The 19,994-nt window shown below is 43.0% G+C and overlaps 1 protein-coding gene across 1 annotated transcript; it reads right to left on the bottom strand.

Annotated features, from left to right (window-relative positions):
* Positions 1-248: 248 nt before the first annotated feature.
* MXRA5 (matrix remodeling associated 5) lies at positions 249-19,523 on the bottom strand. The gene is made up of 7 exons (XM_074858883.1): positions 19,324-19,523; positions 16,810-17,025; positions 14,304-14,433; positions 13,585-13,975; positions 5,969-10,984; positions 4,490-5,390; positions 249-2,976 (listed from the first exon to the last, which is right to left on the bottom strand). Exons 1-7 carry the CDS (start codon positions 19,521-19,523, stop codon positions 1,065-1,067), a joined length of 8,766 nt encoding a protein of 2,921 aa, XP_074714984.1. The 3' UTR covers positions 249-1,064.
* Positions 19,524-19,994: the final 471 nt, after the last annotated feature.

The raw sequence follows: 19,994 nt of genomic DNA, 5'->3' as shown, positions 1-19,994 counted from the left end.
AATTATTTCTACAGCATAATTGATAAATCTTATCAAAATTCTGTATTATCCAATAAACCATCCTTGATTGCAGAAAAAGTATTCAAATTGTAAATGTATCCTGAAATATACATAAGAGAAGTGTTAAGTTTTTATTAGGAATCACACTTAGAAAGATAAAGAGTGACTTCTGTTTTTTGACTTAACTTCATATATCACCGTTTGGAGTTCCCTATTTTCTCAAAACAAAATGAAAACCACAGTGAATATATTTTTTGGAAAATATTTTTTATTATAAAATGTACAGTATATTGACCTTAATATTATAAAACACTGTAATGTATCAGAGTCTTGTAAAGACCAATAATTTATAAAATGAGACCAGGTTCATTGTTACTCTTTCTAGTCTCATAGTCTGATTTAAAAATATATATAAAATATATAATGAATGATTTGACTGTAGTGTCCTTAGTAGCTGGAAAAGGTTTGTTCATATGTTAAGGTAATTAATGTCTGCATGTATTTTTATTAAAATAGATCACTCTTATTTGCTAAGTTAGTCTTTGATTTTGAAGAGCTGATAGAAGAATGAACAGAAAGGTTAGTAATCATATTCTATAAGGCTAGATTATGCAAAAGCGCTGCAGGGTATAAAGAAAATTATGTTTTACTAAAGCACTTCTATCACTGCAGCTCGTTTATTAACAGTTAATACTTCTTTGGTACTTTTAAGGTGCTTGTTAGAACAAGGAATAGCTTTGGACTATTGACAAGAATAGAGTACTTCAGGTCTCAGATGCTATTGGATAGCACAAAAAACCACATTACACTGTCTTAACAATTTAAAGACCTTTTCCAACGTGTTAGTCTCCTCAGTTTCAGTATGTCTACCGCCTCCTTTTATTGCAGGGACTTACTACCATACTGAGTACAAAAGCAATGCACTTTGCATGAAAATAGGATTAATTTATTTTCTTTTCTGCCTTCAGCCTTCCTGGCTTTGTTGCAAGGAGTACTTTCCTTGTTGCACTCGCTTGGCAGTGACTTGGAACACTAGTATCCAGCCAAAGGCATTTGTTTTAGTGTTAGAATATGTGTATGTAGGTTGTTTTCGAATCACTGCCTAGTATATTTTTAGCAGTGCATTTATAGAAGCCTGCATCCCTTTGAGTAGACTGCTGGATGACTAATGACCCCTGAGGGTGGAGAAATTTGTTTCCATACAGACGGGATTGAGCTCCTGTTGTCAGATGGGATTTGTCTGGAAGCTCCCATGTTATTTCTGCTTTAGGAATCCCAATGGCCATGCAGTTCAGTTTTACTGAATTTCCAGGCCTGGCATAAATGACAGGTGCTGGCTCACTGGTGATCCGGGGAGGATAGGCTATCACAATAACAGGCACATTCATAACAGAAGTGCCATACTCTGTGGACACCTTGCACAGATAAGTGCCCCTGTCAAATACAGAAGCCTCGCGCACCGTCAGTGAGCCATTCTCCATCAGGGAAAAGCGACCCACAGCTTGGGGGGCATCCAAAACCATCCCATTGGGCAGTGTCCAGGAGATCTGCGCCCGCTGGTTTGGCTGGGTGATGCAATGGAGCTGCAGAGTTTCTCCGTTGATGATGCTCACTAGGTTGTTGTACTGGTTGCTGATTTCTGGCCTGAGTCCCACCTTCAGGAAGACTACTCGTTCCACATAACCTCCTGGGTTTCTGGCTGCACAGCGGTAAGTCCCAGCATCCCCAGCAGAGAGGCTGCTGATGTGTAAGATCCCATCCCTCTTATGGTAAAATCTGTGCAGACGGCTGCCACTTAGCACTTCAGTGCCATTGGGAAGGATCCAGCTTGTGCTGGGCTTTGGGTTCCCCTGGACTGAGCAGTTCAGATTGATGCTGTGCCCAGCAATAGCAGTGATCCTTTCATTGACAGGGTCTCTGAAGGAGGGTTTCTCCAAATGGTCTGCGATAAGGAGCTGCACAATCAGTCTCGCTTCCCCTCCTTCGTTCCGTCCGATGCATATGAGCTGCACCGCATCTGTCTGCCTCACCCCTCTGATATCCAATGTACCATTGCGATGCACAGTAATCCTGTTCCCATAGTAGGGAGCCGGCAGGATTACTCCTTCTGGAAAAGCCCATAAGACCCGAGGAGCAGGGATGCCTTCAGCTTTGCAGTCAATAAGTTTCCGGCTGTCCCTGATGGCTGTCTCCCTCACAGATGTTATTGCACTGAGATGACCATTGATTCTGGGAGGCTGAACGTTAACATGAATCCAGACGATTTTCCGATCTTCTCCAGCGCTGTTCCGCACTACGCAAGTATAGTTACCACTGTCAGATCTTTGGGCCTTTTGGATAAGGAGGGTGCCATCCCTATATACCTGGTATTTGTCAGATAGGGCAGGAATGGGCCTGTTGGTTGGGGAGAGCCAGATCACTTTGGGAGTGGGTTCTCCTTTGGCTTCACATGCTACTGTGACAACATCACCATAGGGTACATTAATAACGACGTATGTTTTGTTCCTGATAGTTGCAGGCTCAGCCACTACTTTGACCCGTACTTTCATCTCATCCTTCCCAATCTGGTTCTCAGCATAGCAGGTGTAGTCCCCTTCCTCTCTCAGTCCAACGTCATTGAAATACAGGGTTCCATTATTGAAGACCACATATCGCTTCGTCCGGCTGCCGCTGTCGTCTGACTGCATGAAGGTATTGATCATGCTGCCATCTGGGAGACCCCAGGAGATCTCAGGATTTGGCAAACCTGTTGCTACACAGTCAACTTTCAGGTCCCCTCCATACTTGACCTTGTGGTTATTCTCATTCTTATGTTCTATTTTTGCTGGTTTCATCATCACATTCACTTTGAGGACCACGTAGTCATCCCCGATCTTATTGCGGGCCACACACAGATAATCTCCTGCATCTTTATCTGTAACTGAATGGACAACCAAAGTCCCATTGCTGAATACTTTGATTCTAGTCTCCAAGCTACTGTAAGGAAAGAAAAAAGAACAGAACATGAGCTGCAAAATCATGTTTATTAACTATTGAGTGAAACCTGGGGAAAAAAAAAAAAACAACTCAACAATATTGAAAAAAAGGAGAGGAGCATTGTTAGATAATTAGATAGTCTGAAATGTCGAAGATATTCACCACCAAAAAGCAAACGGAAAAAAATAATTCTACTCATTTGTAACCAAGCAACTCTGTTCCATTCAATCAATGGCTTTAACAGTGTTTTTGATCATTAAGCAATCACTAAATACCAAATGATAGTATTTTTGACTCTCCTGACTGCATATACAGTATTCTGTAACATTCAGATATGGCATCTCTAATATACTCCACACAAACCTATACAGGCCATAACTATCAAGTCTTGCACTTGGGTCCTCAGCTAAAAAAAAATCAAGATGAGCAACTTCCTCTTGCATCAGGTATAACATTTTAAACCTTTAGAACAATCATAAAGAAGCTAAGCTTTGCAATATGGAAAAAAAGATTTTCAGTGTGCTAAAAAGCTATTATTCTTTTCCACTTCACTATGGGATTGGTGTATTGTGGTCAAAACTAATTTCCGCAGTAGCCCCAGTTTTCACCCCAAAGATCTCCTGCATTTGAAAAACAGCTCACATGAGGGAAAATAAATACCAGTATTTTCCTGTTATCACTATAAGGCATAAAAAGAATTCTGGATTTTGTGCTATCTACAGGCTACCTAAATATATTTTTTGTCAATATGAAAAAAATGATGACTACATTCAGCTATTAAGAAAGTTGTTGACAATTGTGCATTTTAGTTTCAGTATATTTCTTATCTCTCTATAGAGCTCAGAGTGAGTAATGAATAATTTATAAAGCAGAATTTGTTTCCGCAAAGTCTTAGGACAGTTATTGTAGGTTTGGAGAAGTGATATTTTACTTGATATTGTGAACACTGGAGAAGGTATTGTTTTAGGCATTTATATGTAACTGGGTTTGCACAGGCCTTATTGCAAGGTAACGTTTATTTATACAATGATAGTAAAATGATCATACTTACTTAAATAATTATAACATGATTTCTTTGTCCCATATTTACTGTGTATAATGATTTGTACAACAGATAAAATTCAGTGATCCCATTTCTCCTGTGGAAAAGCAGGCACCTATGCAACTCTATGCAGATTAAGCACATTGGAACAAGCAGTACACAAGCTGTATGTCTTAACTTTTGCCATTAGACTCTTTACTACATTTACAAGTGGCTGTAAAAGACAAATAGTGGTAGCTTATCCTAAATACTTGAGGCTGATTTTTCAAGAGTACTATTGTTTTCAAGAAAATTATGCTAAGTTATGACTTGGCTACCTTTTGATATAATTTAAAATTCTTCCTTAAAAGATTGGGGGCCTCATTCAAAACTCACAGATTTCAAGAATAAAAGTTGTCCAGGTATGAATGGTCTTTTCTCTAAATTCATCTAAACTGTAATTTAGCTGTGACACCTCACATAGTAATTTACCTGTGTAGGGAATCAATCATCCTTTTGGAAGGCAACCTCCATAATATCCGAGGCCAGGGGTCACCAGAAGCACTACAGTCCAAATGCAGGATGCTGCCGTATGTTACATCTGTTCTCTGAGGAGAGCTCCCTGTGATCTTAGCATTAGACGCATGCTTCTTCACATGGAGTTGTATTGTTCTCCTGGCAGCTCCCACCATGTTAGCAGCAATGCACTCATAGGTCCCACTGTCCTTGGGAGAGACGTTGCGAATATAAAGAGTTCCATTGGGAAAAACAAATAAATTCCCATTGACAAACTGAGAAGGTCGGATTTGCGTGCCATCAAAGACTACCCAGCGGATGCTGGGAGGTGGTGCTGCTTTGGCAGTGCAGTGGATGTTAATACTGCTACCGAGGGGCAAGGAAATGTTCTCTTGCTTATCCTGCTGGATGATCGGGGGTAAGGCTGCAATGTGCAGCCTCACTGCAATGCTGTCAGCTCCTGCAGCATTGCTTGCTACGCATTTGTAAACTCCTCGGTCTGAAAAAGTTGCTTGCTTGATAGACAAAGTTCGATTTTCATGGAGCATTATCCTGCTTTCTATGGTGGTGACTGACTGCAAAATCTTCCTATCTGGGAAAATCCATGAAATATGTGGGCTTGGAGTCCCACTAGCCTGACATTCCATTGCTATGGTCTCTCCAAAATAGACCGTGACATCTCGATAGCGGGAAAGTAAAATTTTGGGCTGGTGGGCTACAACTGTGAGCACAATGATAATTTTATCTGTGCCATGCAGGTTCTGAGCTGTGCACAAATACTGTCCACGATCCTGAAGTTGAACATTTCGGATAAGGAGGGTACCATTTTTCCAGACTTCAAACCTTTGTAACTTGGTGTTGGCTGTCATTAGAGCTCCTAGGAAGGTGAGAGGAAAGAAAGAAATGGAAAGTCAAAGGGTTGAAGACATACACTGTTGCATGGAAAACTTCAGATGGATCACATGACATCTACTGACATAGGTCAAATTAGTCCTTGTTTCTACTGCAGAACTAACCATACTAGCTTGCAAGTATGTAGAGTGTGGGAACTTTAAGGGCTTTATGGTTTAGGATTCCTCTTAAATCTTTATGTAATTTCTCTTTTTCTTAAGGAGATGACACACACATCAATATTTAAGGCAGCAGTGTTAACCCATACTCACAAGTGTTGTCATCATAAATTCTAACTGCTGTGAATAAACAGAGCTGGCTGCTCTTCAAAAAATAAACTCATTAAATGGTAGAGGTTTTCTTTTACTACAAGAAATACTGCAAAGTTATTTTTACCTGTAATGATTAGTTGCAATTAGTCACATTTTATCTATAATTATTAAGAGAGACAGAAATTATTCTTCAGTGTTTTGGACTATTCCTGCAATCATGTTGGGTTGCAACAACCCAAGTATTTGTACCCTTAAAAAAACGTGTGGAAGAACACATTTTTCTCTGTCTTACCTGTAGAGACTTTTGTCCAAGTAATAAAAGGCTTGGGTTCCCCTACTGCATCACAAGGGATAAAAGCATCTGCTTCAGCAAGGATGGACATGCTCTGAGATCCTTTTGTGATAATTTTAGGTCTTTCTCCATGTATCCTGAAATTAGTGGAAGACTGAATTACAGTCGAATTGTGTGGCATAATGCCTCCCACATAAGGCACAGATGGAACTTTTTGATGACGATGATGGACAGTTTTAAAAGGATGGATTGTAGTGGATATCTGTGGTTTTGTGCGCTGAGAGAGAAAGGCTGGAAGGGTAATCTTCAAAACTGCTGGTGGTGATGTGGTGGCTGTGGTGTGTGGCATTGGAGGCACTGGAATAGCTGTAGCTTTCTGCACTGGAATCCTAGTAGGGGAGACCTGGGCAACCTTCTTCTCATTTGTGTCTTTTGGGACTAGTTGACTAGGCACCACTGGTTTAGGATGCGTACTTAAGTGAGGGAATATCCTTGTTCTGTTGAAATGGAATGGCATTCTGGAACTGGGATAATAGGGGATCCCTTGACTTGGTAGTCTCCCTGCTGTGCCTCTGTTATCAGGAACATAGTTATTTCCAAAGAACCTTGAATTAATATTGTATCTGTTTTGACCCTGATTACTGAACTTGCTTGCAGTGAATTGATTTGTTTTGTGAAATGGAGAGGCTTGTGTTGGGGTAGTTGTTTCTCTGTGAGAGGCAAAAGATTTTTTGTCCTGGATGGTATGTGCTGCATATGCTGTTATCTCTGGTTTGTTTGTGTAGTGAGGAGGCTGGTGTGTTATAAAATAGCGAAATGAGCCTTGGGTTACAATATATGGAGGCTTCACTGTGCCTCTTACTGGAACATGCTTTGGAGGTACAATGGGCAGTCTTTGGTTTAGGCTTGGTATCATTCCAGCGGGTGGATGGGGAAGGTTTGGATTTAGCAGCAAACTGTTGTTTGACTTGCTACTATACAACTCTTTGAATTGCTCCTCTTTCAACTGTATGCTAATCCTGTTTTGGCTAGAAGAAGGAGTACGGTGTACATTCCATTTTGAGCTTACCACCATTTTGTCACCATCTGCTTCAACTTGTTTTACTTCTGGGAACCTTTCTTGATTGAAGACATTACTTTCCTCGGTGGTATAATGAAGAGGAGGATGTGAAGTGCTTGGAATGGAAGGGGGAGGAGTGGCAAGTTTTATAAATGGAATAGAGGAAGTGGATGTAGTTGGAAACTTTTCAGTTGTCTGCAAAGTGGGATCATGATGAAATTCATGTGACATAGCTTTCTTTTTATCTGAGGAAGATGGCTTCGTCTCAGTCTGAGAAGCAACAGATTTCTGTGTTTCACTAAGTGGAAAAGTCTGAGTTTCTGTCATGCTGAAGGAGGAGGACAAAGTAATCACCTCATGTTGCTGAGGTGGCTCAGTTATTGCTGGTGTTTCTAAAGATACTGTGGGCTTCCATGACTCCTTTGAAACTGAGAGATCCTTAAAAACTTCCACTGTGCCAACAGGAATACTTAAGTCAGTCATAGTGGGATATATCAGCTGGAACGTTCTAGTGGTTGTTTCATTAACTACAATTTCTGAGTCAAATAGGATAGGGTCTTCTTGAGATTCTGGTTTTGTAGATAGTATCAAGGTCTTCATCTGCTCTGGAGAAGTTGTTGTGCTTGACTGTTCTGCCTTACTATCCATAGTTTTAGAATCTGCTTTAATGCCCTTCTCCTCAGATATATTGTCTAATGACAGGTATGTTGACACTTCACTTTGCTCTGGTTTCAGAGGTACACTTGACTCTTTTGTGGGAACTGCATCATGTACAACATATGATGACAAAATTGTGATAGGTGCAGTCACTGGAAGTGCCAAGGTTTCGGGAGCAGTAGAGAGCGTCACATGTTGTGCTTCAGGTGGAGAAGCAGTAGGCCTAAAGAAGGAAGTTGTGACCACCTCCCTGATTTTGGTAATTTTCTCTAAGACAACCGGATCAGTAACTAATGAAGGAGTGAATACCATATGGTCCTCTTCCTTAGCCTGTATTTTGACATTGTTCTTAAGATCAGGACTTTTAGGAGTTGCAGAAGTTTCGGTCACAGCTTCCACTTCTGGTGTCTTTGGAAGGATGGGCATTGCCTTTGTGGTTAAAACAACACGGGGGAAAGGCTTTGGTCTTTGTCGGATTCTGTTTGGCCTCAATCTCCTTCTCCCATAAGGTCTTTTTCTAGCATGCTGAGTAACTAGTGAAGGCATGGTCTTTCTATAGGGAGTTATCGTTGTGGCCACAGCGGTCAATCTACTGATGGAAGAAGCAGTTTTTGTCCCCTCTGCTGTTTCATGAAGAGCATTAGTACTATGCAAAATTAGTGTGGGATCTGGTTTTGGAGTAGCCAGGTTTCTATGTTCTCCCTGAAAACTCTCTGCATAACTGCTGGATATGCTTTCTTGAGTCACTGTATTCCTGTTGGTCTCAGGTTCTTCCTTGCTCTGAACCCTGATGGGTGTGACAGCTGGAAAACTTGTACTTAAGTCTGCCATTTTTGTCTGACCTGTGGATACTTCTTTGTGCTGGTTTATCAACTCATTGCTCTTTTCTGTAACAAATGGAGAAATGGATGAAGAAATAGTAGTAGTGTCTACAGAATCTGTTGGGATGAACTCATCCAACTGAGAAGGTGTTAAAATTATGGTATCAACACTCGTCGGGTCCACTTCATTTAACTTCACACTTGTCTCCAAGACGTTATGAAGATCCACAGTCTGAGATTCAGCTAGGACAGTAGCATCAAGTGGTAGCTCATCAAAAGCAGAATTTTCCTCTGATGTAGAAGATATAGTTATATCTATATTTTCCACTGTGAATGAACTGCTCTGAATCTTAGGAAAGTTTGTTACAATTTGTCTGGTTAGAGGTGCTTCAGTGAGAGGGTGGTTATTTTCTTTAACTACAACTGAACCATCAGTCCTGACATCAAGATGCTGCTGGTCTTCGGGTGGCACAGCTGCAGAGACAGGAGTCAAATATGGACCTGATATAGCAATTTCTACAGAGTATATACTTGCAGGTGTCTCTAAAGCCCTGTGGTCTGAGAAGGGTTCAGTCTCTGACCTCCTTAAAATGGACTGGACTGAAAATGCTGTAGTATTGTGGGAAACAGTGACTGAGAATGGCTCATCTTCTCCCACAGGTGATGCATCAGCAGAGGAATCTACCACATCAGCTGCTATCTCTGAAGACGGAGGGCTGTCTACTGGATGAGGGACTGGAGTAGTTTTCTGTATGACTGGCGACAGTGCAGTTGTTAAAGAAATGGCTGTAGCTGTTGTTGGTCTAGGAATATTCTTCCCACGGACCTTTGCCAAAATGTCAGCCCATTGCTGTGGATTAATCTGCTTGCTTGCCACATTAATTCTCCTTCGAGATTCAAACACTCTCCGGCCTTCTGCAACATTGCTGTCTTGGGTTCTATCAGTACTTTTCCAGATTTTCATTTTCCTTCTGCCTTTCTTCCCCTTTTTAATTTGAGTCTCTGGCACCTGGTCACTTTTTTGTTTAAAGGCTATTTCCCAGTCTTTCAGGTGGTTCTTTCTTCGTGGGAACTCCTCCACCGCTTCTGCCCCTGATCCCTCTCCATCATCTATGACTCGCCCTCTTGTTTTTGACAAACTTTTTGAGCCTGGGCGCTTTTTTAGTTTTATCCTTTTAAATGACCTGTCAGACACCATTTTATTTACTGTGACCCTTACAACAAACTGATCTGATCCCTGCTGATTGACAGCCACACATCTGTAATGGCCACTATCACTGACATGGCTTTTTGGAATAAGCAAAGTACCATTGTCCAATATATATGCTTTTGAAGAGTTTGACAAATCATTAACTACCCTGCTGTTTGGAAGAATCCAGCTCAACTGTGGCTCTGGGATGGCAACTGCGTTGCACGGCAAAACTATTGGATCTCCAACGCTTTTTTCAACTCTCACTACATCTGAATCAGCTACCTGAATAGCTGGAGGCTGCACCTGAAGTCTGTAAGCCATTATGTCCACATTATCACTCACTTGGGCAATGCAGTGGTACAAACCACCATCAGTGTAACTCACTGCTTTGATTATTAGCTGGCCGCTACTGAGAATGGAAAACCTACTGTCTTTCTGATTAAATGGTGCCTGCAGTTTAGTCCCATCTGGAAAGAGCCACTGAATGGTGGGGCTCTCAGAGGCTTTCACATTGCAGCTCAGCTGACACTCTGACCCTTCCACCACACTCTGTGCTGTTCTTGTGTTCTGGTTTTGCTCTATCATTACCCAGCTTCTCTGCTGCCCAGTGTCTTTGGTACGAATTACCCGAGAAAACACAGTAAAAAAAGATAGCACCACTTTTTTCCCTGTACTCTGGCGCCTGTTTAATTGGATATTTATAAGAGGTTGCATCACCCAGGAAGGCTCAGCCAGTATTTGAGCTTTTACACCTGTGTAGTAAAGAGCATCATAATCTGAGCCTTGCCTGTACCGATAACTTACTTTAGGCTCTTTGCTGAGCATAAGTTCCCTCTCTAATTTGACAGGTACTTCACTGTAATAAGCTATAAGCTTCCAGAGTTTTTCATAATTTTCTCGATTCATTGGACATTCAAAATCCAGCGAAATTGTAGCATTTATATCAATCTCCTGAGCCTGAATTTGATTCCACTGAATTTTGGTAGAGCCTGTTGGCCTGTTGATTTCACAGTTCAGGTGGACTACATTGCCATGCTCATCAGTCATATTTAGAGAAATGTTCCATGGGGAGGACTGAAGCTCTTTCAGAGGGAGTTCATAACTGTCACCATCTTCTTCATCTTGAGTGCTGTTATTCTGCCTTAGTGAGGACTGAATGACAGGTTTCCTACAGGAAATATCTTTCAAGTTTTGAATATCTTCTTTCTGCAGCTGTTTTGGGCTGTTGCACCTAGGACAGAGCTGTCCCCCTTCATAGGTTTTGTCCTTTTTGCATTTTAAAACATCTGCAAGAAAATAAAAGAAAGAAAAAAAAAAAGGGGGGGGGGGAACAAAAGATAGGTAAGCTGAAGAACTCTGTTCTAGAGTTAGAGACCTCTCAAAAGTGTGAAATGGACCGCATGAGGAACACATTATGGCATGTGACACATAAGGCAAGGCTTTCAAAATGGAACCTCTTTATTTTCACAGTTGAATTGGTGCCTGATTCTCAAACTGACCACAATTTCTTCTGACTTTAATGAGAGGATTGAATACTTCATCGTTCTGAAAATTAGATTCACTGCCTCTGAATCAAATGCCTAGCAACCAAAGTGTTCAGAGCAACATTCTATAAGTCAGTAAAAATCTATGCTCTGTCAAAAAGTCTGCATCTGTACAGTGACAGCTTATCCATCTAACTTGTGGATCTAACGTGAAGAGGACTGGGTCATCTCAGCTTTCAAAAATGCAGCAGTTACCTGCCTGAGAAATGATGGACTTCCTCATTAAATAATTCAGGAAGCTTTTTATTTTTCTTTCTTCATTAACAACACTACTGGCAACGTAGCTACCAAAATCTGCTGACTAGTTCCTGCACTTAAAGCTATTCATCAGCAGCAAAAAAATACAGAGAAAGTGCCACTTCTTCCCTGAACTCTGAAATAACTGTAAACTCTGTAATGATAAAATAAAAGCTAAAACAGAGAAGAAGCATTAAAATAGTAAATGATAGTCTTGACTCTTCTCTTCTATCAATGCCAGAAAGACTTGTCTGCAAAATAGCAATCATATATTTATTACATTGTTCTGCTCACTAGAATGTCAAATGTCACCTTACATATTTAGTTTGGAAACATGTTGTAAATAAAATGCATTGCAGTTATTCTAGGAATAAGTGTCATGCTGATCACTCCTGAGGAATGAGGGATCCTTGAATGAATCAACAATATACGGGTGGGTTATAAGGCAAAATGCTAGGAGAAGGGGAAAAGAGTGGCAAAATTTCATACCATTTTTTAACTGAAAAATATATGCTTCTTGAGAAGTTCTTACAAATGGAATATTTAATTGAACCAGTCTGCCACTTGCAGATTTAAATATGTTGTTTCAAAGATAAGGAAAGCATGCTTCATGACAGAACTGGCCCACAATCAACTTGGCAGTGGCCACACTGGTCTGAAGAACTTTAATAGCTCTCTATCTGGACAGAATTAGCCAAAGAAGTTAATGTTATAGTTATATAAAGATACAACATCTGTCATACATGAAAATGTCATGGATAAACTCTTTTCTCTTTCCAATATTCGCTACTGTTGTAGTGTATAAAGGGAATCTCACTGAATAAAAATGCTAACAAGCCAACACCGCACAAAAAGTTTCTCTAATATTTCATTGTTATAACTTACATTGCAACTTAAGTGCACTTAATATGCACACTCATTTGGATCAAGGAGAGTATATAAGAATATTAAAATGTAAGTTAGTGAAATATAATTATAAAATTAGATGTCTCAAGTTTCAGTTCAGGCAGGAACACTTTAATTACACATTCAAGTATCACCCTATTTTAAAACTATTGTCCTATAGCTAAGCACGAAACTGTGATGAATTACATGTACTAAGAAGATAAGACCCACCATAATCCACCATACATGCTCCAAATTATTATATAAAGCTTGTGACTCCAGTACTCATCTTCAGTTGCAATTAAATAACAATTCCCTACTAATATTTTAGCGGCAGCTCTAGTGTAACACCAGTCCCTCTGGCCTACTATAGCAAGCAGCTACCTGAGATGGAGCATTGGTGAACTGAGATGCCCAAATGGAAAACCACCATTCAAAAAAACCCTCATTTAGTGTATTCCTGATATAGAGGCATTATAATTTTTTTTTTCTTTTTTGCTTCTGGTATTTTGCTTCTGCACATGACCAGAAGTGTTCCAGCCTAAGCAATGCAGTACTTACCTCACATCCAAGCCTGAACAAAGATAGACAAGTTATTCTAGGAAAAAAGTGGCAGGATTGTAGGTATTCTCTGAAAATACTTAAAATAGATTTTCTCCATCATAAAAGGAAGTTGTGGTTGATGAAGAAACACAGATAGACATGAAGGATGCATATTACATAACAGCCTTAACATTGATAGCACCAAAGTTAAAGGACTTATCCAGGAATTTGGAAATCTGATTTCCATTCCTTCCTTAGCCAAACAAAATTCAAGTCCAATATTCCCATCTTCCAAGAGAGCCCATAGTTACTAGCTTTGTTGGTTGAGGACAATTACCTGCCCTTAGTCAAAGGTGTACCACTGTGCAAAGGAACACACTAACAGGTTATAAACTATTTCCTCCTTTCAATTATAAACCTATCACTTTTTCCATCTTGAATATAACAGCTAATTCCTTTGTTGTTGAATACAGATTTTAGCTAGTGACACACAACTTCCTCCTCTCTACACTGTTTTTTAAATACATGTATTTATTGAATGGTAATGGAACATAATAGTGCAGATAGACATCATGTAAGTAATAATACTCAGGAGATAACAAAACCATCCATAGGCAGACAGGAAAAAAAAAATCTAACATTATGCATTGAAGAAGCATTGGTATTTTTGCTCTTACCTCCAGAAACTTCACTCCATTCAAGGAACCACTTTAAACTGCAGTCACAGGCCCATGGATTCCCATGAAGGTAAAGATTTTCCAGCAGTGGCATGCCTTGAAACATCCCTGCAGGTAAGGTCCTAAGAGCATTTTCAGATAGGTAGAGATGTCTTACTGTTGACAGTTTGAAATAATCAAGGACCATAAATGTTGAAAAGGTGTCGGGGTGAAGCTGCTGGAGTAAATTTCCTTCTAAGTGGACCAGTCTCAGAGAAGTTAATCCATTAAAAGCATTTGGATGAATAAATTCAATTCTGTTGTGGTCCATGTGCAGTCTCATTAAGCTTGAAAGTCCTTGGAGAGTTTGGCCAGTTATGACTTTCAATTTATTGTAACTAATTTTGAAAACCTGAAAAAAAAAAAAAAAAAGAGATTAATTTTGTGTTTTGATCTAAATCCAAACAGAATAGCAAGCAAGCAGAAACTTTCCTCCCATGTTCAAATACCCTTTGCACCACTGAAAAATGATATGCTGGTCAAAGAGGGAGAATACAACTGAGTATTAGTTGTCATTACCAAGTATGACATAGGCGTAGTTAATAGATCTCCAGTGTATCTGGGGGAAAACAGTACCCTAAGAAATCCTAAGAAAGACACTACAAAAAAACCACTTATTTTTGTCTTCTGTTATTCATGAAAGTTAGAATTTATGAAATTTAGGAAGACTTGAGCATTACCTGTAGAGACACGAGATCTTTCAAAGCACCATTAGGTATATTCTGAATGTCATTTCCATGTATCATGAGCAATTCCAGTTTTGTAAGACCTGAAAATGAGTTTTCGTATACAGACTGTATACTGTTAAACCTGGAAAAAAATCACATGTGCAGTTACATTTTAAGCACTGACTGTCATGGACTGCAAATGTAAAATTAGTATAACTTAACTTTCAGGAAAAATTGGAGGGATCTTAATGTATTGTCAAAGGGCCAGAAGTTACTGAAACATTTTTACAAGGCCAAATATACTTAGTTCATGTTTACATTAAGATTTCTTTTAACTCAATTTGTGGCACTTTAGCCATAATTCAGGAGTAAGAGCAATAAATAGGCGTTTAAGTTCTAATAGTTGTCAGTATGCTTTTCCATGCAGCTCGGTTTATGGAATGGCAATAAATTAATGGCCCACAGCCAACCAATGATGCTATGGAGCCTGGCAAACTAGACAGGTTGCAGTGTTGCCAAAACAGCATCTAACAATAAATGAATAAATATTTGGAGAGAGGACATTAAAAATGGAAATCTCCCGAACAGCATGAGAAGCAGGAACTCACATCCTGCTTCACTTACTGTTACAACATGTAATTGGCTACATCATCTAATTACGTAAGATCTAGGAATTGACCTTCCAATTATATAATTTGAGCCCAGAAACTCCTTTTAGAGAAGGAATACAGAAAACCCACTTTTTGAAAATAATTCAATTTCACTTTGGACAAATAAATCAGGTTTTATTTGCCAATATGGAAGTCCTAAGTTTGGCGGCCTAGCTCTACTTAGGTTTTCCATATGTAGACATAAAATTAAATGCATGAGCTAATCTGGGCATGAAGTCTCCAAATTAAGCATAGAATTTTAAAGATTTTTCCTATTTTTTAACACTTTCTAGAAAGGAAGGAAAGAGACAGTGAGAAACTAAAATACTTTGAATATGGAGGAAATACTTTTAGATCCTCACCATGTTTTCTATCTGAAGATTCTGAATTTGCTAAAAATTTAGACTACTGTTTTGATATTTTTAGTCCTACAACAGGTCTACTAGGCTTAGAGCAGTTATCCTATTAAAATTCCTTATTTCAACATCAGCCCTTCTAAAATGTATGAACTTCTCTAAATGAAAATTTTTCCTAAATTATTTCCAGTTAGGAAAATAATCTTCACCTCCAATATATATAGCACCTTAGAACAGAAATATGGCAAAAGCTCTTTTCCAAAATGAAAGAGATGCAACAACAGATAGTTAAGACTGTTTCTTCCTGGGAAAGGACACGACTCAGAAAATGTCATTTGTATTGATGAAATGCAAAGATAGGATAGGGCTTTTATGCTAGCCATAGCAAATAATATACTTTTGTTAAAAAACAGCCAAAACACCTAAATAACTTAGAGGCCTACATCCAGTTTTCAAAAGCAATTTAGGGATAGAATTTGCCACAGAATTTTGATGTACGGGAAAGAGTTGACTGTGAATACTGTTGAATGTGGGGGGAGAGGAAGGCATTTATGACTAAAAAATGGCATGAAAAGTACAGATTGATGTAATACAGATTTACTGAGTACAAGGGCATTTTGAAACTAAAATTAGGCTTTAGATGGATAATGTGCTGGTGGGTAGAAATTTTAACTACACAGAAGCAAAAAAACAAAACAAGGCCCCCACTGTCAGTCATTGCACCATCAGTTTCAGCTTACAGGCCTTGAGGTGGTCAGGGTGAGTTCACACCAGGTGGTGAGGCAGCTCTGATATCAAGCAGAAGGGGACTGTGGCTCTTGCACCATGCCATGTCACATAATGGCCCTACACAGCACTTTTGTGATTTGAGCCTACCAACTGTCCCTGCCTTCTTGTCTCACAGTCTGACAGATGGATGTGAGTGGGCAATAGCCTGGCAGAGGACCGTGAGCTGGAGCCTGAGCAATGTCGCCCAAAAACATCGGTATCTGCTTATATTGCACTAAGTTTCCTTGAAAAAAACCCCACCCCACAACTCCAAAGGCAGTGGAATAACTTTGGTTTTACTGTATTACTTTAAGATATGCTGTATCTCATTGTTCTCCAAAATGCTGCCTGGCTACATGATAAAATTTTACTACTACTATATTTCTTTACATCAGGTACAAAACTCATCATTTAGTAGAAATACCACAGAAGATTTACTTCAATATATTTTTTTATACACTATAAAGGACTAAATGTCCTATTTGCCAGGAAGAACTGACACCATGACATAAATATTTTTTTGAAAATAATAGTAACTTTCCTTTGAAACATGAGGGCTACACTAAAACTTTCTCCCTGCCAGTAATTGTAGTGTTTGAATACAGTGCTTGCAAGTAACCACCCATCTCTGCAATTCTACTTAAAAAGTACATGGCGCGACCCCGGCGCGCCGCACGTGCGCGAAGCGTTCTGGGATGCCGCCACAAGAACATAAAACTGTTTGCTACAAACTGCCATACAAACCCGAAATTGATTCTTTCCACATGTTTGGAAATCCTTGCCGGCACGGCCGCCAGGGACCGGAAGGTGCAGTGCACTTCGGTGGGGAGGTAGCAGGCGCAGGGCTGGGGGCAGCCGCGGGCTCCCGGCGGCAGCCCCAGCCCCAGCATCAGCACCACGGAGAGCGCCGCCGCCGCCGCCCGCGCCCCCATCTTGTCGCCTCCCGTCGCCTCGCTCCTCCTGGGCCGTCAACAGAGGGGAAAGAGAGGAGAAACGATCATTTTAGAAAAATCCTTATAAAACGCTTTGTACACCTACCGACGCTCGGCAGCGTCCCAGCAGGTGTGTAGACTGTCAAGGCAAAGCTCAGTCGGAAAGAGGTTTTCTTTCCTCCACGTTCTTTGCTACTTCGAAGTTGACTTTCCCCCCATAATTCATTTCTGCTCTTCTGCTAAACACCTATTCTGCTAAAGCTATGCCGTCTCCCCGTGGTAATAAATTTTGTAGGTTTGTTCTATACATCTCACCTAAAAATTAGAAAACTTCAAGGGAAGAGTCTAGTTGAAGCAAATTGCCATGGCTCCCTCTACAGTCAATGAAAGAAAAAAACACTACCCATATTATTCACTTGAAGGTGAGTAATATCAGGTATCTACCTGATCGGACACCTAGAAATAGTACAATTCAGCCCCATTAGGTCCCTAGTTAGCTAACTCACCTAGCCTAGCTGCCTAATTTTTAGACAGGCTACTAACTTCCAGGAAGGTAAAATGTGGCTGAATGAATCCCATTCATAACGTATATGGGAAATGGTATCACTGAAAGTGAAAGTGAGTGAAAGAAAGAATTAGTTGAACATAGATCTGGACTCTGTCATCCTTTGCCACGCATTACTGTGCGATGTCGGACGTGCTTTTACACTGTAATCATAACCAAACAGGAGCTATCAATGGTCAGAACTGATAAAACTTGACAATTTATTTAGAAGCACAAGCACAGACCTCAGAGGAAATGTAAGCAAGAAAGTCTATAATCTTGCCTTGCCTGTCAACACTCAAGTTCAGATTTTCAGAACCGTGCATCTAAATCTGAATGGCTAGACCAGTGGAGAATCGTTTAAAGATGCACACTGTGCTAGAACAGACAAGAAAACACAATTCTTATTGATCTTGAGTACTAATCATTTCTCAAAATAAAATCATTTGTGTAGATGTTTAATGACAGACTAAGCAGCCTAACTCTGGAGAAATTAATTTGAAATATCCCTATTCTTAACCTTATCATCAGAAGAATTTGAGCTCTTTAAAGACATACAGGAATGCAGGCTACTATTAGCAGCAGAAATTTAGTATTCCTGCTCTTGTACAATTGCGTGACAACGATGGAAAGGCATTCGGTTCTACTAGACATTATGAGTTCCATTAGTCACTGCTTTTAGTATAAAAGTCAGATTTTCTCAGATCTGCTAGCAACAAGACACACATTTTTTTTCCTAAGACCGTCATGTGCAAACCATTACAGTTCAAAGGAGAGGCTCATCGGGATGAAGAGGTTTCTCAAATATCTGCGGTCAAGTTAATGAGACGTTTACCATTCTTTACAAGACAAATAGCTTTTAATTTGCGTAAAAATATTCAGGTGCTGTTTTCCTTCATGTTCCGTTTAATGAAAACTCCCTTTAAAAATCATCCTACCCATTCCAAATCCTTTTGGGAGGGGGCATCGCATTTCCTTACAAGAGGGACTCGCCGAGGTTAAGAGGCAACCGCGGGGGCTTGCGAGGGGCCGGGGAAGCGCAGGCCGGGGGACTCAGCCCTGCTGCGCCCGGCTGAGAAGCACCAACGGCCGACCGCCGGGCCCCCCGCGCCCGAGCCGGGGCCGCCCCGAGACAGCGGAGAAGCGCCGGGCGAGGCCGAGGCCGGAGGCCGCCCCGGCGCCGCCCGCCATTGGCCGCCTGCACCGCCGCCGCGCAGCGCGTCAGCCAATGGGCTGCGGCTCCGCCACCGCCGGCGGGGCGCGGCTGCGGAGGGACCCGGGCAGGGGGCGCGCGGTGGGGCGGAGCCTCGGCGGGGCCTCGGCGCTGCCCGCGCAGCTCCTCGCGGGGACCGCGCCCGCTCCGCGGAGCAGTTTGCGGGGGGGTGGCGGGGCCGGCGGGGCCCGCGCAGCGCTGCGCTCCCCCCCCGCGCCCCGCCGGGCCGGGCCGGGCCGTGCGCCAGCCGCGGCCATGGTGGAGGGGGCTGGGGAGGAGGCGCCGTTCCCCCCCCCGCCGTGTTTCTGTTCGCCGCACCGGGGGGCAGATGCTTCCCGCCAGGGAAGAACGGCCCTGCCGGGCTCCGCAACGGGAGCGGGCGGGCTGAGCGCGGGCGCCGACACACGGCCGCACGGCCCGCGGGGCGCCCGGCCGCCGCCAGCCGGGCAGCCGCGCCGCTCCCCTCCTCCTCCTCCTCCTCCTCCCGCGCAGGAGCCACCATCCCACCCCACCCCCGGCCCGCCGAGCCCCGGCAGCCGCCACCCACCGGCCGTGTGCGGTCTCCTTACCTGCAGCCGGGCGCGGCCGTCTCAGCGGGCGCTCCCCGCCGCTCCCATGACCCCGGGGGGCTGCGGGCGGCCGGCGGCGAGGGGCGGCGCGGCGGGCGGCCGGCGGCTACCTGGCTCCCGGCCTCGCCTCCGGCACCGGCTGGCCGGGGCGCATCGCAGCCCGCGACGGGCCGCCTCGACGCCGCCTTAAGACTCCCCATCGCCCGTCATCCTGCGGGATCCGCCGCCCTGCCTCGGTCCCCCCCGAACGAGCATAAGCGAGGCGCGGCGGCCGGGCGGGACACCGTCTGCGGCGCTGGGTTTCTGACTACTGCTGCCTTCTCGGAGCGCTCGCCTGCCCCGGGTGCCCCACGTCCCCGCGGGAAGCCGGCGCGCCGCGATCCCTCAGCCCCGGCGGGAGCCGAGCGCGTCGCTCCGGTCGCTGCGGGAGCTCCGTGGGCGAGCGGGCGGGCGGGCGATGCCGGCGGCTCCCCGCCGCTTGCCGGGCTGCCTGGGCGCGCAGCTCCCGCGGCGGCAGCCTCCAGCCGCCCGCCGCGGCATGGGGACGAGGGGCGCGGGGTGCCGTCGCTCCGCCGCTCCGCCCGCCTCCCCGCGCCGGGCGCTGTGCAGGGGGAGGGCGCGGCGGAGCGGATCCTCTTGCCGGGTGGGCGGCCCCTCCGCGGGGGGGGCGG

Source organism: Strix uralensis, chromosome 2, assembly GCF_047716275.1.
Source record: "Strix uralensis isolate ZFMK-TIS-50842 chromosome 2, bStrUra1, whole genome shotgun sequence".
NCBI lineage: Eukaryota > Metazoa > Chordata > Aves > Strigiformes > Strigidae > Strix > Strix uralensis.
Note: the sequence above shows the minus strand (reverse complement) of the source record. Positions and strands in the feature narration are given on the sequence as shown.

Excerpts from the sequence above, each read along its gene's own strand:
- MXRA5 (XM_074858883.1), bottom strand. The coding sequence starts at position 19,523 with ATGGGGAGTCTTAAGGCGGCGTCGAGGCGGCCCGTCGCGGGCTGCGAT. Across the intron at positions 17,026-19,323 it reads ACGGCCGCGCCCGGCTGCAG|GAGGAGCGAGGCGACGGGAG; the intron begins GTAAGGAGACCG and ends TTGACGGCCCAG. Across the intron at positions 2,977-4,489 it reads ATGATTGATTCCCTACACAG|TAGCTTGGAGACTAGAATCA; the intron begins GTAAATTACTAT and ends CTTTCCTTACAG.